The sequence below is a fragment of the Carettochelys insculpta genome, chromosome 24, assembly GCF_033958435.1.
Source record: "Carettochelys insculpta isolate YL-2023 chromosome 24, ASM3395843v1, whole genome shotgun sequence".
Lineage (NCBI taxonomy): Eukaryota > Metazoa > Chordata > Testudines > Carettochelyidae > Carettochelys > Carettochelys insculpta.
Genome location: NC_134160.1, coordinates 18931215 through 18949502, shown reverse-complemented (window position 1 = coordinate 18949502; position 18288 = coordinate 18931215). Strand labels below are relative to the sequence as shown.

At 55.7% G+C, this 18288-nt stretch overlaps 1 protein-coding gene across 2 annotated transcripts in view; it reads right to left on the bottom strand.

Moving 5' to 3' along the window:
- THEMIS2 (thymocyte selection associated family member 2) overlaps positions 1-18288 on the bottom strand; it is a 31061-nt gene that overhangs the window by 7891 nt on the left and 4882 nt on the right. For both annotated transcript variants that reach the window (XM_074976541.1, XM_074976542.1), the window contains exons 2-3: positions 13378-13518; positions 11054-11266 (exon numbers count right to left, since the gene is read on the bottom strand). In XM_074976541.1, the coding sequence (XP_074832642.1) occupies positions 11054-11266; positions 13378-13518 (354 nt within the window). The remainder of the gene's footprint in view (positions 1-11053; positions 11267-13377; positions 13519-18288) is intronic.

Here is an 18288-nt window from a genome sequence, read left to right as displayed (position 1 = left end):
AACTGCTCCGTGGGCACAGGACACGGCGCATTGCGACTCGCCTCCGCTGGGGCAGTCACTGGGTACGGACAGGCACCTCAGCTGGCCTCATGTCCCATTTCAACAGGCTCACCAAGGCCAGCGTTAGACTTGCTGAAGCCAAAGCTTGAGGCTGCCAGCCCTGGCAGGCAGGGTCCAGGCTCTGGCTCCCCCCACCTGGCTGCCTCGTCATTTTGGTCGCCAGAAGGGGGGTCACAGTGCAGTGAAGTTTGTGGCTGGCTGTTAGGTCCTTGGGGCTCTAGCTGCAGCATTTTCTAATGCAGTGGAACTGTGTTTGCGCCCAACTCCAAGCACAGTTACATCCCCCACTTGGCTCCAAGCATGTTTAATCCACAGCTGGAGAGTGGATCATATGGGGCATGGCGGAGATGTCCATGTGCTGCCCAGCTCCCCAGTGCAGGGCCCATTCTGTCGGAGTGCAGGAGCCTGTGCATGCCTGTGGGGGCCCATCCCCGCAAGCAGCCAGCCTGGGACTGGGAGAGAACACAGGCAGGGCTTGAGGGGAGGCTTCCAAGCGCCAACCACACAAAGGGCCAAGGTGACATCCCTGGACTGGGCAGCTCCTCTGGCATGTGGCCGCCAAGCTCTGCTGGGCCCCATGGCCCTGCTCCCTGGTGCATACGAGCCAGGGGTGTGCTGACATGACAGGCACAATGCTGGGCCCTCACCCCAGCCCAGGGAGCTGCAACACCCCTAGAACCCCACACCCTCGCTGAATCTGAGCCCCTCCAGCACCTGCTGCCATTCCCTGGAGCGGGAATGAGAGAGCCTGGCAGCTCCAGCTGGCTCCTGGGGACATGGCAGCACACCTTGGCTCCCTGCTGGGATGGGGGAACAGGGGCCCTGCAGCCCCAGGCCTGGGAGAGAGGATGGGGGACCCCAGGAGGAGCAGAGGGGAAGCTGCGGGACAGAACTGAGGAGTGTCCAACGGGGCGGGATTCATATGGGGGCTGGGGTGTAGGGCGCTGGGAGCAGGGTGAGACCTCCTGCAGTGGGGCCAAGGTCACCCAACCCAACGAATCTGGGAGCGTGAGCAGCCCCCACGCTGGTGGGCAGCCCTGCCCCTCACCCCCCACCCCCACCAGCGGGGCAGCCCTGCCCCTCACCCCCACACCCCCCATGCCCAGCCAGGCTGATTAATGGTTTAATAAACACCTCACCTCACTGAATGGAAAGTCCCCTCCTGTCCCATGGAGCCAGCAGAAGGCCCCAGGCTGGGTGCACTAGGGGGACCCCCACTGGGGGATGGAAAGACAAGGGAGGCTTTGGGACCCGTCCGTCGGCACAGTGCGGGGGCCTCACACATGCAGTGCAAACTGCGAGCGGGCCAGGGCAGGTCACCCAGTGCAAGAGGCGCTGCCCATGCTTGAAGGGAGGGTGTTCCTGTGATGTGGTGGGGGACAGGTGTGTGGCTCACACAGGGTGGGGGGCTCCTGCTGAGGGTAACCCAGGTCACCAGGTGACACCTCTGGGCTGCAGACAGAGGAGGAAGTGGAGCCTGAGGGGTCTGAATTGGAACTGGGAGTTGGGACACAGTTACTCTGGGCTGGGAGAGAGAGACACAAAGGAAGGGACAAAGCCCCGGCTCCAGGGGCCCCTTGGGGCCTCCTCTCCCTGACATGGATTGGACTGGCTGTCTCTGCCGGCTGTACTGATTCCTCTGTACGACTGTGCCCTGTTGGCCAATACACGCGCTGCTCTTCTTCAAGTGTCCCCATGGGTGCTCCACCTTAGGTGTCTGGCTCGCCCTGGCACCACAGGCCAGAGATCTCGATAGCTGTTTCTGTTGGACCCTGCATGCACGGCTCCTCTGGTCCTCTTCGCGCTCTTTTCGTCACGTGCACAGTCCGGTTTGATTCAGTTCCTCTCAACCACCAACAGCTGCAGATGGAGCTTCCAACTGCTCCCTCCTTGGCTTCAATTCTTCGATTTTAACTTCTCTATTTCTCCAACAATTCGTAAAGTTACTCTAGTTCAAATACTTTTATTGTTGAATTGTCCTTGGGCTGACACTTAGTTCTTGTTAGTCCTTTGAATCCCTTACGGGAGCAAGGACCCCTTATCTATTGACTTGCTAATCTGTTTAGCACTTGTTAATATACCTGGGTTTAAGAAGTGTGAGTCTTGCTGGGAGGCAATGTCTGCTTCTGACCGCCACTCATACTGTATTTGGTGCTTGGGTGAAGGGCACGTACCTCCAAAGCGCCCCCATTGTTCAAAGCGAACTGCGAGGGCTGGCAGAGACGGGGAGATGCGTCTTCGCATGCTCCTGTTTGAGAAGGCTCTGCAACCAGCTCTGCTGGAAAGTGGTGAGCCCTCTCAGGAGGGCCACCCTAAGCACAGAGTGTCATCTACCAAGGAGGTAGCGCATAAATGCCCAAGAGTCTCCCCCACTCGACTGCTACCCAGTCTGTCTGTGGGTGCGATGAGTGAATCTGAAACAGGCTCAACTAAGGTCTCTTGCGCTCATAAAAAGGCCAAGACCAAGAGAAAGTCTTCCCCTCCGACACAGGGGATAGAGCCCAGCACCACCAGAGCCCCTGACCACCCTGAAGCGGCACCGGAGGCAACGGCAACAGCAACAGCAACAGCAAAGTCTACAGCGCTGTTGGCACCGACCACCCTGGCACTGACAGCACTGGCACCGAGACGCTTGACCTTGACGCTGACAATGTCAGCGCCGACAACCGCAGCACCGTGGGGTTCCTCAGCAGCACAGATGCGTTCTGCGCCACACTCTAAAGAACTGCATCCTTCACGCTCGCGGTGCCGACACACGCAGTGGAGCACAGAAAGGCGAGGGTTCCACCCTCCCGCACCCATCGCCGGGACTCCCCGCATCAGCGTTCTGTATCACCTATTTCTGTCATATCACAGATTTCTCCGGGACGCTACTCTAGGTCTCCTTTCCATGCTATGAGGTCACCACCCCCAGTGTTGGGGCCGCAATCCCTCCACTGGTGCAAAGTCCAGACCAGAAGGCAATGGAGTATGACAGATCCAGATCACCGCCTCAGCACAGTGGGCGCTCTCATTCCCGTTCATCTTATGAACGTGACTATGAATGCTATTCCCCTGCTCATCAATACTACCATTCTCCATGCTGCGCAAAGCTTCGGGACTATGAGCGGCATCGGTCTTCCCAATGCCATGTGCATGAGCTGACGGAAAACCCAACAGAGAGGCTTTCGCTGGCATCTGGGTCTCCTAGTCCCTCTCCAGTGCCTCCACCTCCGCTGACCACCCAGCCATTCTCTCCACTGTCTGGAGAGGAAGAAGCTCAGTTTCTGGAGGTTGACTTCCCTCCAGGCGCTGCTTCGCCAGATGAGGCAGTCATTCTGGGTGACGTCTCTCTCCCCGATGACCTTTGTGAATTTCAGGACTTGTTTCGGAGGGTGGCAAAATCCCAGGGGATTCTTAGCAGAGTTGCCTGAGAAGAGACAGGTGTTGCTGAAGAACTTAAGGTCCCCTGTCTCCACCAAAATTGCCATCCCGCTGGGCGAGGCTATTGTAGAGGTGGCTGACACTATCTGGCACGCACCAGCATCTACACTGGCCACTAACAAGAGAGTGGACAGAAAGTATTTCCTCCCATCTACAGCCTAACTCTGTGGTGGTGGAATCCTCGCTACAGAGAGCGAAGGCCCTACAATAGAAGGCCCTGGACAGAGACTCAAAATGGTTGGACTTATTTGGGAGTAAAGTCGATTCATCCTCCACACTGTTGTTGCGCATGGCAAACCATGCTGCACACCCATCCAATCACAACTTTGACAACTACTCCAAGCTTACATCACTTATGTAGTACTTGCCTGACTCTAAGAAGCCCTTGTTGAAGGCCATCGTACAAGAAGGCTATGTGGCCTCTAGGACTAGCGTTCAGATTGCCCTCGATGTGGCCGACATGGTGGCTTGCTCCACAGCCACGGCCATAGTCATGAGAAGGGCTTCGTGGCTGCAGTCTTTGGGCATGCTCAAAGAGCTTCAAGTTAAGGTTGATGACCTGTCCTTTGATAAACAGACACTCTTTGATGAAACTACAGATGCGGTGTTCCATTCGATCAAGGACTTGTGTATTACCCTCCAGACTTTGGGTATGTACACACCGCTGTTTAGACGTAGGCGATATGGGCCTTACCTGAGAAGGTACTCCCAACCTTTCCAGAGGCAGTACCAGCCCAGACAATACAAACAGCCCAGGTCTTCTCAGAGGCCACCCAGGCGCAGACAAACACAGCCTCGTGGCCAGCAGCAACAGCAACAACAGCCAAGGCAACAAGTTTGACAGCATCATTGTTGAGAGCCGAACCTCCCCCAAGCCAGTAGCTTCATCCTCCTCTTGGATACTGTTCCACCACGGCCTGTGACCGTTTTTCAACCAATGGTCCAAAATTACGACAGATAGATGGATACTAGAGACAGTGTCACTGGGTTACGTGATTCCGTTTCGCAGCACCACTCCACTGAGCACACTCTTCTTCAAGGACTCCTCACAGGCAGTCATGTTACAGTAGGAGGTAGACCACCTTCTCACCATAGTGGCGATAGAGCTGGTGCTGGAGGAGTTCAGGGGAAGAGGCTTCTACTCCCGTTACTTCCTCATGCAAAAGAAGTCCGGAGGGTGGAGACCCATTCTGGACTGCCACAATCTAAATTGCCATCTCCAAAAGCAGTGCTCAAAACGGTCACATTGGCCTCCATAATTCCTGCTCTCAAACAAGGGGATTGGGTCGCAGTTCTCGACCTACACGACGCTTACTTTCACGTCACCATCCACTCTGCACACAGGCGATTTCTTCGGTTCATGGTGGGGGAGGAACACTTTCAGTACCGTGTGCTGCCCTTCGGCCTCGCTATGGTTCCCAGGGTATTCTCGAAAACCCTTGCAGTGGTGGCAGCTCATCTGCACCACCTGGACGTCATCATCTTTCCATACCTATATGACTGCCACATAAAAGGACCCTCCCAGGAAAAGATCTATACAATGGTCCAGGTCACCAGGGCCAGCTTTCTCGCTCTGGGTCTATTGATAAATGAGGAAAGGTCGACTCTGGAACTGACCCAGGACACAGAATTTATCAGGGTGAGGTTGATCTCTACCACCATCCACACGTATTTGCCACCTCTCCACTTTCAAGCCATCCAGGACCTTGTTCACATGGTGTCGACAGTTCCACAGGTGCAGATCATAACGTGCCTATGCCTCATGGGTCACATGGCTGCCACTACACTTGTGATGCAGAATGCATGGCCACATTTCCAATGTTTCCAACTCTGGATAGCAACCGTTTACAGAGCAGTGCGCTGAAACCCGCTCAAATGGGTGATGGTGCCAACTGATGTGTGCAGCTCTGTACGATGGTGGACAGTGCCAGACAATTTGTTGGCGGGAGTCCCCTTTCAGTGTCCACAGCCCAAGGCTCTCATGACAACAGACGCCTCCTTGTTGAGCTGGGGAGTGCATCTCAATGGACAGTCCGTGCAAGGCGATGGTCCACAGCGGAGTCGACCCTGCACATAAACCTCCTAGAACTCAGGGTGGTACGCAATGCCTGCAAGCTTTTTCTACCGAGCATTCACGGCATGCCTGTCAAAGTCCTCACGGACAATGTTGCTACAATGTATTACATCAACCACCATGGGGGAGCCCATTCTCGGTCCCTCTGTGCGGAGGCCATCTGCCTATGGAACTGGTGCATCTGCAACGGGATAACGCTAACTTCCTGCTATCTACCCAGGGTCAACAATACGGAGGCAGACGCACTGAGAAGACGCTTTGTGCTGGATCACGAGTGGGAGATCTGCAGAGACATCCTCCTTGTGGTGTTTCGTCAGTGGGGGTTTCCAGCCACAGACCTGTTCGTGATGCAAGACAATCGCCAGCGCGAGCTATACTGTTCCAGAGTGGGCCTGGGACTGCACCCCCCAGGCGATGCGTTCCTGATCAGCTGGAGGGGTCCACTGCTCTACACACTCTCACCAATGGTGTTGATCCCCAGAGTCTTACAGAAGGTCAACGGGGATGGAGCCAAGGTCATACTCACAGCGCCGGCATGGGCGCGTCAGCATTGGTTCCCAATTCTACGCAGAATGCCGCTACAAGAGCCTTGTCGCCTACCCTCTCCTGTAGATCTACTGACTCAGGAGAAGGAAACGATCCTACATCCACAGCCGCACACCCGACACCTCACGGCTTGGTTGATCACTGGTTCAATGCAGCAGAGGACTGTTGTTCAGACCAAGTGAAAGCTGTCCTCATTCAGAGTAGACAAGAAAACACACGAAAGACGTATTGTGCGAAATGGTGACGATTCGTCACTTGGTGCTCGAAGAGACAACTAGTACCGGATGAGAGAGAAATTCACTCGATACTTGACTGCTTACTCGAGCTAAAAAGTCAAGGCTTAGCGCTGGTGTCCTTAAAGGTACATTTGGCTGCTACATCAGCCTTCAGACATATGGTAGATGGTATGTCGGTTTTTGCTCACCCAGTGACAGCATGATTCCTCTAAGGCCTGGCAAACATGTATCCACCAAGGCGGCTGGTAGCACCCCCTTGGAGCCTGGATCTGGTTTTAGAGACATTGTTGAGAGGCCCATTTGAACCCTTGGCCACAACTTTGTTCAAATTGCTGGTGCAAAGACTGTCTTCCTTCTTGCAATCACGTCAGCCCGAAGAGTGAGTGAGTTATTGGCCCTCATGGTGACCCCGCCATATACAATCTTCAGCAAAGACGGGGTGACACTCAGGCTGTATCCCTGCTTCATCCCTAAGGTCGCCTCTGAATTTCACATCATAACATAAGAACATAAGAATGGCCATACTGGGTCAGACCAAAGGTCCATCCAGCCCAGCATCCCATCTGCCGACGGTGGCCAATGCCAGGTGCCCCAGAGAAGGAGAACAGAAGACAATGATCAAGTGATTTATCTCCTGCCATCCATCTCTTGCCCTTGTTCTGAAGGCTAGGGGCACCATACTTTACCCCTGGCTAATAGCCATTTATGGACCTAACCTGCAAAAATTTATCAAGCTCTTTTTTAAACCCTAATAGAGTCCTGGCCTTCACAGCCTCCTCGGGCAAGGAGTTCCACAGGTTGACTGTGCGCTGTGTGAAGAAAAATTTCCTTTTATTAGTTTGGAACCTACTACCCATCAATTTCATTTGGTGTCCCCTAGTTCTTGTATTATGGGAAAAGGTAAATAATTTTTCTATATTCACTTTCTCCACACCATTCATGATTTTATATACCTCTATCATATCGCCCCTCAATCGCCTCTTTTCCAAACTGAAAAGTCCCAGTCTCTCTAGCCTCTCCCCATATGGGACCCGTTCCAAGCCCCTAATCATCTTAGTCGCCCTTTTCTGAACCTTTTCTAATGCCAATATATCTTTTTTGAGGTGAGGAGACCACATCTGCACGCAGTACTCAAGATGTGGGCGTACCATAGTTTTAAATAGGGGAAGTATGATATCTTTTGTCTTATTATCGATCCCTTTTTTAATAATTCCTAACATCCTATTTGCCTTACTAACTGCCGCTGCACACTGCGTGGATGTCTTCAGAGAACTATCCACTATAACTCCAAGATCCCTTTCCTGATCTGTCGTAGCTAAATTTGACCCCACCATGTAGTACGTGTAATTTGGGTTATTTTTTCCAACATGCATTACCTTACACTTACCCACATTAAATTTCATTTGCCATTTTGCTGCCCAATCACTCAGTTTGCTGAGATCTTTTTGTAGTTCTTCACAATCCCTTTTGGTTTTGACTGTCCTGAACAACTTGGTGTCATCTGCAAACTTGGCCACCTCACTGCTTACCTCATTTTCTAGATCATTGATGAACAAGTTGAACAGGATCGGTCCCAGGACTGACTCCTGGGGAACACCACTAGTTACCCTCCTCCATTGTGAAAATTTACCATTTATTCCCACCCTTTGTTTTCTGTCTTTTAACCAATTCCCGATCCATTAAAGGATCTTTCCTCCTATCCCATGACCACCTAATTTACATAAAAGCCTTTGGTGTGGGACCGTGTCAAAGGCTTTCTGGAAATCTAGGTATATTATGTCCACTGGGTGCCCCTTGTCCGCATGTTTATTAACCCCTTCAAAGAATTCTAATAGATTAGTTAGACACGACTTCCCTCTGCAGAAACCATGCTGACTTTTGCCCAACAATTCGTGCTCTTCTACGTGACTTGCAATTTTATTCTTTACTAGTGTTTCTACTAATTTGCCTGGTACTGATGTTAAACTTATCGGTCTATAATTGCCAGGGTCTCCTCTAGAGCCTTTTTTAAATATTGGTGTTATATTGGCCGTCTTCCAGTCATTTGGTACCAAAGTGGATTCAAAGGATAGGTTACAAACCACTGTTAATAACTCCGCAATTTCACATTTGAGTTCTTTCAGAACCCTTGGGTGAATGCCGTCTGGTCCTGGAGACTTGTTACTATTCAGCTTATCAATTAACTCCAAAACCTCCTCTAATGTCACTTCAATCTGAGTGAGTTCCTCAGATTTGTCACCTAAAAAGGCCGGCTCAAATTTAGGAACCTCTGTAACATCCTCAGCCGTGAAGACTGAAGCAAAGAAATCATTTAATCGCTCCGCAATGGCACTGTCTTCCTTGATCGCTCCTTTTATATCTTTATCGTCCAAGGGCCCCACTGCTTTTTTAGCGGGCTTCCTGCTTCTAATGTATTTAAAAAACATTTTACTATCATTTTTTGAATTTTTGGCTAGCTGTTCCTCAAAATCTTTTTTGGCTTTTCTTATTACATTATGACACTTAATTTGGGAGTGTTTATGTTCCTTTCTATTTTCCTCACTAGGATTTGACTTCCACTTTTTAAAAGCTGCCCTTTTCTCTCTCACTGCCTTTTTAACATGGCTGTTTAGCCATGGTGGTTCTTTGTTAGGTCTCTTACTGTGTTTTTTTATTTGGGGTATACATTTAAGTTGGGCCTCTAGTATGGTGTCTTTAAACAGTTTCCATGCAGCTTCCAGGGATTTTAGTTTAATTACTCTACCTTTTAGTTTCTGTTTAACTAGCTTCCTCATTTTAGTGTAATTCCCCTTTTTGAAATTAAATGCCAGAGTGTTTGACCGCTGCGGTGTTCTTCCCAACACAGGAATATTAAAAGTTATTATATTGTGGTCACTATTTCCAAGCGGTCCAGTAACAGTTACCTCTTGGACCAGATCCTGCGTTCCAGTCAAGACTAGATCGAGAATTGACTCTCCCCTTGTGGGTTCCTGTACTAGCTGCTCCAAGAAGCAGTCATTTAAGGCATCAAGAAATTTAATCTCTGAATCCCGTCCTGAGGTGACATGCACCCAATCAATATGGGGATAATTGAAATCTCCTATTATTACTGTGTTTTTTATTTTGATAGCCTCTCTAATCTCCCTTAACATTTCAGCATCACTATCACTGTCCTGGTTAGGTGGTCGGTAATATATTCCTAATGCCATATTCATATTAGAGGAATGAATTGTTATCCATAATGATTCTATGGAACATTTTGATTCCTTTAGGATTTTTGCTTCATTTGATTCTATATTATCCTTCACATATAGTACCACTCTGCCACCCGCACGACCTGTTCTGTCTTTCCGATATAATTTATATCCCGGTATGATAGTGTCCCACTGATTGTCCTTATTCCACCATGTTTCTGAGATGCCTATTATGTCAACTTCCTCCTTTGATATGAGGTACTCCAGTTCACCCATCTTATTAGACAGACTCCTAGCATTAGTGTAAAAGCACGTTAAAAAACTACCACTATTTATATGTCCGCCTTTCACAGACGCGTTGGATTTTTTTATATGAGATTGTTTCACATCTGATCTTGCCCATATATTATTTCCCACGTTCCCTATCTGACTAACTTCTAGGGAATCCCTATCTATGGGGCCTCGTGTAAGAGAAGTCTCCGTCCGATCCAGGTGCTCCCCCGCACCAATCGGCTTTCCCCCACCTCTTAGTTTAAAAACTGCTCTACGACCTTTTTAACGTTTAATGCCAGCAGTCTGGCATTAACGAGCCATCAACATCAACGAGCCAATAGCGGTCCCCGTATTCTACCTGAAGCCACATGCCTCAGCCCAGGAAATGCAGTTGCATTCCTTGGACGTTAGAAGAGCCTTGGCCTTTACATTGACAGGACCGAGCCCTTTCGGAAGACCGAGAGGCCGATGGTGTCCATAGCCCATTGCTCTAAAGGCAAGGCGGTTTCCTCGCAAAGACTCTAACCTTATCACATCCTGCGTCACAACCTGCTACTCACTGAAGGGTGCATCCTTGCTTTGCCAACCAAGCGCGCATTCAACGAGAGTGATGGCAGCATCGATGGCGTTCTTCAGAGGAGTCCCCCTTCAACATATCTGCAGGGCAGCGACCTGGCATCCTACGACACATTTGTGAAGCACTACACCGTCTACCGACAGATGACTGAGGATACCTCCTTGTCTGTTCTGGACAAGACCCAAATCCGGTACCCACCTACTAGTTTCCTGGGGGTGGCGGGGGCACAGCTACTCAGTCACCTAAGGTGGAGCACCCACGGGGACACTCAAAGAAGAAAGAGAAGTTACTCACCTTTGTGCTCCACCACCCACCCTTCCTCCCCGCTTCGGATTCTTCTTTGTGCTTTGTGTTTCAGATCCGGAGGGGTTTCGAGGAACTGGATCAAGCTGGACTGCGCACGTGATGAAAAAGAGCGCAAAGACGAGCAGAGGAGCCGCGCATGCACAGCCCGGCAGAAACAAGTATCAAGATCTCTGCTCTGCAGCGCCAGGGCAAGTCTGACACCTAAGGTGGAGCACCCCTGTGGACACACCTCGAAGAACCCTGGTTACTGCACGAAGGTGAGTAACTTCTCTCTGCTGCCCAGCGAGTCACTCCTGCCTGCAGACGGGGTGCAGAGGCTGGGGACCCTCGAACCCCACTGCAATCCCTGTGCCTGCAGCCTCCCGGCCCCCTTGGCCATACTCACTGTGCATTACCGCCTGCACTTCATACACAGGGCAGAGGTGCAGGGCACGGCCCGGGAGCGTGGCACAGCACAGGGCCTGGCCCCGCAGCGCCTCCGACCGCAGCACCTGGTGCAGCGTGCAGCCCCATGGCTCCTTGCCCTCACGGCCCTGGTGCATGGCGCTGGGAACGAGCGGCTGGTCAGGCAGTGTGGCTCCACTGAGCTGGAAGTGCCCTGCAGGAGGCCCGGAGAAAGCTTGGCGTTAGAGGGGAGCCACACATGGCACAGCCCTGGGAAAGCCGGCCCGTGGGACACGCTGGGCCAGAAACCCCGGGGAGCGGATGGAGACTCAGCTGCGCACCAAGTGCAGGTCCCAGCAGCGCCTACGGGGGTTCCCTGCTCCGCTGCTTGCCCAAAGCCAGAGTGGGGGGCGCTGGACACCGGGTGGCGGAACGTGGTGGGCAGGGGCAGTGTGTGCCTGGGACATGAGTGGGGCCGGTTCCCTGGGACAGGCCTGGCGGGTTAGACATGTCTGGGGCCTATAAGCACAGGAACCGGTGTGTCCTGGTGTGAACACATCTCACTGTCACGGGTGCGTGGGCACAAGGGGTGTGTGAGAATATGGCTGGGAGTGCAGGGCCTGTAGGGACTGCGTGGGCTGGGGTGTGGAGGGCCTGTTGGCAGCAGGAGGGGTCGGGGTGCGCAGGGCCTGTCACCGATGGGAGGGGTTGGGGTGCGGAGGGCCTGTGGGTGGTAGGAGGGGTCAGGGGTCGCAGGGCCTGTTGCCGTGGGAGGGGTCGGGGTGGGGAGGGCCTGTGGGTGGAAGGAGGGGTCGGGGTCGCAGGGCCTGTTGCAGTGGGAGGGGTTGGGGTGGGAAGGGTCTGTGGGTGGTAGGAGGGGTTGGGAGGCGCAGGGTCTGTCGGCGGCAGGAGGGGTTGGGGTGCAGAGGGCCTGTGGGCGGTGGGAGGGGATGGGGTGCAGAGGTCCTGTTGGGTGCGGGAGGAGTAGCGGTATGGAGGGCCTGTGGGCGGCGGGAGGGGTCGGGGGGCGGAGGGCCTGTCACCGATGGGAGGGGGTCAGGGTGCAGAGAGCCTGTGGGTGGTAGGAGGGGTCAGGGGTCGCAGAGCCTGTTGCAGTGGGAGGGGCCGGGGTGGGGAGGGCCTGTGGGTGGTAGGAGGGGTTGTGGGGTGCAGGGCCTGCAGATGGTGGGAGGGGTCGGAGGGCCTGTCGGTGGCGGAAGGGGTCGGAGGGCGGAGGGCCTGTCGGTGGCGGAAGGGGTCGGGGGGCGGAGGGCCTGTGGGCGGCGGGAGGGGTCGGGGGGCGGAGGGCCTGTGGGCGGCGGGAGGGGTCGGGGGGCGGAGGGCCTGTGGGTGGTAGGAGGGGTTGGGGGGCGCAGGGCCTGTCGGCGGCGGGAGGGGTCGGGGGGCAGAGGGCCTGTTGGCGGCGGAGGGGATGGGGGGCGGAGGGGGTCGGGAGGCGGAGGGCCTGTCGTCGGCGGGAGGGGTCGGGGGGCCTGTTAGGTGCGGGAGGGGTCGGGGGATGGAGGGCCTGTCGGCGGCGGAGGGGTCGGGGGACGGAGGGCCTGTCGGCGGCGGAGGGGTCGGGGGACGGAGGGCCTGTCGGGTGCTGGAGGGGTCGCGGTATGGAGGGCCTGTCGGCGGTGGGAGGGGTGGGGGGTGGAGGGCCTGTCGGCGGCGGAGGGGTCGGGGGGCGGAGGGCCTGTTGGGTGCGGGAGGGGTTGCAGTATGGAGGGCCTGTTGGTGGCGGGAAGGCTCGGGGGGCGGAGGGTATGTCGGCGGCAGGAGGGCTCGGGGGGTGGAGGTCCTGTTGGGTGCGGGAGGGGTCGGGGGGCGGAGGTCCTGCCGGGTGCGGGAGGGGTTGTGGTATGGAGGGCCTGTCGGCGGTGGAAGGGGTCGGGGGGCAGAGGGCCTGTCGGTGGCTGGAGGGCTCGGGGGGCGCAGGGCCTGTCGGCGGCGGGAGGGCTCAGGGGGCGGAGGGTCTGTCGGTGGCGGAGGGGTCGGGGGGGGCGCAGGGCCTGTCGGCGGCTGGAGGGCTCGGGGGGCGCAGGGCCTGTCGGCGGCTGGAGGGCTCGGGGGGCGCAGGGCCTGTCGGCGGCGGGAGGGCTCAGGGGGCGGAGGGTCTGTCGGTGGCGGAGGGGTCGGGGGGGGCGCAGGGCCTGTCGGGGGGGTGGAGGGCCTGTCGGTGGCGGGAGGAGGGTGGGGTGCAGGGGGCCTGTTGGTAGTAGGCAGAGGGCCCTCAGGCAGTGAGTTGTGCGGTGGGGTGTGATGGCGATGGGGGTTGCCTTTCCAAATTAGGCTGTGGGGCGCAGGGTGGTCCCAGATTACCTGTGAAGTTCAGAGGCAGATCTGTTGCCCGTCCCGTCTCTTGGTCCTCACAGACGACACTCAGCAGTCGAAGGCCAGTGATTTTCATCAGGTCCCCTGTGGACAGGCAGCACTCTCTGCCGCTCATCTCGTACACGGACCCTGCGGGAAGACGGGGCGGTTTACAGCCTTCCAGTGGCGGCTGGCGGTCAGGCAGCCATTGAGGACCGCGCTGCTGTTGCTCAGGCTCTCCCCGGCTGTGTGGGAACCTGGCTGTCACCCTGCCAGGCCTTGCTCCTAGCAAGCACCCTGGTCTGGAGAAGGCCCCTTGTGGGACTGGCAGAAGGCGTAGCCCTGCTCTGCCACACGCCCAAGGCACGGAGCCCAAAGGCAGGCACAGGCATGTACGCAACTCCTACTGGTTTCAGTGGGAATCAGGTGCTGAGCTACCTCTGGGGTCCTGGACCTCAGCCCCCATCAGTGCAGTGGGGTAAGAGCTCACAGGGCTGTGAGGACCAACACAAGAGAGCCTGTGAGGTGCCCAGGTAGATGCCCCATGCGGTTGGGCCCACGTCACATCCCTCCCTGGACAGCCATTGCCGGTGGAGGGCAGCCACTGGGGCAAGCAGACGAGGAGCGGCTGTCCAGGACAGAAATGGTGCACCTGAGTGGGGCAGGGGACCCTCAGTCAGCAGCAGGCCTGAGAAGGGCTTGACCCTCGTGTGCCCTCCCCCCGAAGGAGGGACACCCACATCTATGGGCAATGCTGGGGCCTCGGGCACAGCAGCTGGGCGTGCGACACCAGGTCCTGAGCCAGAGACGGACAGAGCTGGGCAAGCGCCTGCAGAGGCTGTCCCACTCCAGGACCATCACTGTGGACAGTGCAGCCATGGGTGCACCAACCCCAGCCCTCTGTGCCTCAGGACTCAAGGGGCCCCACTGCAAGCGACGCTGGCTCCTGGGCACTGGCCTGGCACCAGCGACCATGACAAAAGCCTCGTTCTGGCAGGGGAGACAGTGGCCATAGACCCCTCAGGCTGCTAGGATGGAGCCAGCCGTCACTCTGGCTGGGGGGGAGTTGGAGGGGGAGCCATTGTCCCAGCTGGAGGCAGAGAACAGCCATTGTACCTGCAGGAGGTAGTGGGGAGGAAAGGGTGAAAGCAGCTGATCTGTGGAGGCTCTGGGCGCACCTCTTGCTACCCTGCAAGGCAAGGGCAGGGCTGGTAGGGAGACCACTCATGGAGAACAGCCATTGTACCTGCGGGAGGTGGGTGGGTGGCAAGAAGGAGCTAGTGCCCAGCCACCCAGCAAGGGTCCCTCTTGCTAGAGGCCAGGTGAACAGGATGACTACGTCCAGGTACCTCAAGAACTAATGTACCTCGAACCCTGTCCCAAGCCTGCCCAGCCCTTCCCTCTGACGTGCAGCAAAGCATACAACCTAGGGGCTATTTTCAAGTTTATAGGAAGCTGCCGACTAATTTTCTCACACTGAGTCATTTCCAGTCCTGATTCAGCACCACAGAGATAGCCACGAGTTCTCTTTTTACTGCACCTGCTCTGGGCATGACCCACCTAACAGCTCTCAGCAGCCTGGCTGGTAACAGACCTTCGGGACACCTTGTCCACCCTGGGACAATGCTCTCCAGTGTGTTCCCCCTGTGCTGGCCTGAGCCAGGCCCCACATCTGTCCCAGCCTCCTGTGGACAGATCAGCATCTCATGCCTGGTGAGCTGCTTCCCACCAAGGCTAGAGTTGGTTCCTCATTCCTTGCGCCTGCTTCATTGGCCAAAACATTGCAAAAACTCAGTGTGAGATTACATAAATAACACCAACATCTGACGGGATCATACAACTGTCTGTCAGTGGTCAATGCTTAACAACTAACTGTCCGAATAAGGAACTTGCTTTGTTTGCCTGTGAGTGACGAATAACCCTGGGGATCCCCATGTGCCCTGGCCGCGCACAAGCAGCAGGAGCTGGACATGTTATGCCTTGGCCAAAGCATTTTCTTTGGCCTGTGTCATGAGTGCTTCTCCTCTGAGAGCACCGACCTCTAGCACAGTGACCCTGGAGTGAGGGACCCCTGCACGTGACAACCTGCTTCCTGGGCCACCTCAGCACGACCACCCTCAGTGCCACAGTGTGCTGAGTGCGCCCTGACGAGGGCAGCTTCTGCTGGATATTTGCCGTACGTGTGTGGGCAGCGGCACCAGGAGATGCTGTGGGCCCGGGGACAAGGTGGGAGGGGGCCTGGCTTTCTGCCTGCAGAAGGAGCAGGGCCAAGGGTGTAAGGGGCCGGGCCTGAAGCAATCTGCCCAGCTCCCCAACACTCCCTCTGAGCTGTCTGGGCTCCTGGGAAATGCCAGGCCTGGGAGTGGGCCTTGGGCAGGCTCAGACTTCGGTCCCCCATCCTGGGGTTACCCAGGAATTGTTCTTGTCAAAAAGACGGTTGTGCTGCACTGAAGTCTGAGGCTCTGTGGCTCTGAATGACTCTTGTTATTTCCCCAGCTCTCAATCTCTCAACAAAGAAACCGTGTGCTGGGGGGGCTCTATCTGGTAACAGTCCGTCTGTAGCATCGCTGCAGCCGGTGCCCAGTGGGTGTGGAGCCCAGGGCAGATTCGGGGCCGGTCGGGCAACTGCTTGCGGCAAAAGTGCTGACAAGAAATGGGGCAATGGAGCAGAGTCAGGCCCAGGGTTAAAGGCCTGCCTGGAGCGAGCAGAGCCCCGTCACCCCAGGGTTAAAGGCCTGCCTGGAGCGAGCAGAGCCCCGTCACCCCAGGGTTAAAGGCCTGCCTGGAGCGAGCAGAGCCCCGTCACCCCAGGACAGGCTAATGGTCGCGTGTGACCTGAGGTGACTTGAGAACTAGTTTGTAATTTATGGTCAATCAATTTACAGTCAAGCAATCCATTGTTCCTTGTTTAAGTGCCATTTGTTCCCTTCCTCCAGGGTCCTCATGGTCCCACCCCCACCTCTCTTCCTTCACAGACCACGTGACATACACGCAACCAACCTCCCCATGGACCCCAGGACCCCGTCCCAGTCTCCTGCCACCGGCAACTCACCACACACCCAACCTCCATCCCCTCCATCCCACTTCCCACAGCAACACACCTCCGACAGCACTGGGAATAGTCACTGTCAGGATTTCTGTTTACTGAACACTCTCAACTCTTTACGTACTAATCCAAATCCTTTTCACGTGTGTCTCTCCATCCAGCTCCTTGCAGCTGTGAAGCTGAAAGTTCTGTCCCTAACCTGAAGTTAGGATGTAGGCAACTGTCAGGACTACGTGTAATTGGGTTGCACCCCGTTAGTTCCTGGGCCTCTCAGACTGTGCGAATGCAGTTTTGCAAGCAAAGAACCTCTGGCACGGCATGAAGGTCCCTGAGAAAAAAGCATCTTACACCGAACAAGGCTGGGAAATGGAGAGGGTTGTAGTCTGGGTTTGAGGTGGGGGTGAAGGTTGCCAGCACACAGCAGTTCCCAAGGGAGGCAAGGGCCCAGGTGTCTCCTCACCTGCCCAGCGGTAAGAGCTTTTCTCTGCATGCTGTGGTCAGTAATTCTGTGTGAGCTGGTCCTTTGGACAAGCTTGTGTTATGAAATTCAGCCCCTTCCCCTATGCACCGAGCAACCCACCACCCTGTAAGGCCCCATAACCCACCCCCCATAGCTCTGTACTCCATGGCCCCTGTGACCTTCCCTGAGAATCCCCTCCCCCTGCAAACTCTGTGACATACCCCACAACTCCCTTCCCACACAGGCCTTGGGTCTCCTCCAACCCTCTCTCCCTTCTCTCCTGGACCCTACCACAGCTAGCCTTGCGCTGCTCTCTGCCTGGGCCACTCATGCTCTGTCTTTACTCACCTCCCTTTCAGAAATCTCCAGGTGGTGACTCCCAGCCTCTGCCCCAGTCACACCCTCTGGTCCCATCCAGGTTTCAAGAGCTGGGCAAGGTCTGGATCCCAGTGAGGTTATAAACCTGCAGGGGCAGCATTAGCCTGGCATGGGACAGGAGCCTTGGGGCCACGTGTAGACCCTGGGCTTCGGGGCCCTGCAGATACTACGAGGTTGGATTCCCGATGATAGGAGAGCCATGCCCTGGGGGTTCACCTAACACTTCCGTGAATCGGAAAGGAATAAAAATCTCCATGTGTGAGTGCTGTATACAGCTCCCCACAAACAGTGCCCCTCTTCCCGCCCCCTCAAAGCACCCGCTGCATGGCAGCCTCTAAATGATCATCCGCCATTGTGATGGAGTGGGGGGAGTGCATGTGTGAGTCAGGCTGGATGTCTGAGGCAAGCAGCAGCTCCCAGTGGCTAAGGATGACCCTGGGGCTACAACTGGCAGGTAACACCTCTGCCTGAACAAAGAGCAGGGAGGAGCTGAGCTGGGTTTTTGAATCGGGGGCGGCAGTTAGAGGCTAGGAAAAGGGAGAGCTGGAAGGCAGCCAGCCTGAGGAGGGGGAAACCCACACCCCAGAGAGGCACCCCTCGGGGTCTTCCCCCCAGGACGGGTTGGAAGCACTGTCTCTGGCTGCTGTACTGTCGCTTCTGTGAGAAACTGGGCTTCTGTTGCCTAATAAACCTTCTGTTGTACCTGCTGAGTGAGAGTCTCTCCTGCCAGCGGACGGGGTGCAGTGCAGGGGGACCCCTGAACCCCATCACAGCCATACACGTCTCCATTGTCACTCCTACAAAGCCCATTTTGTTGTTACCTAACAACTAGTAACGTCTGTTCAGGTCTCAAGCCAGCCTCGCTGCCCCAGCTCACAGCCCACAACAGGCTGCTGCCTCCAGAGGTGAGGGACCAGCACATCCCTCTGGAGTGAGGCTTCGCTGCTCACTTTCCCCAAGCACCCCTTCGGCAGCTGGTAACAAGTCTGTCTGCGGGCTGGCCGGCTTGGACTTTCCAAAGGTTGTGCGCTGGGGG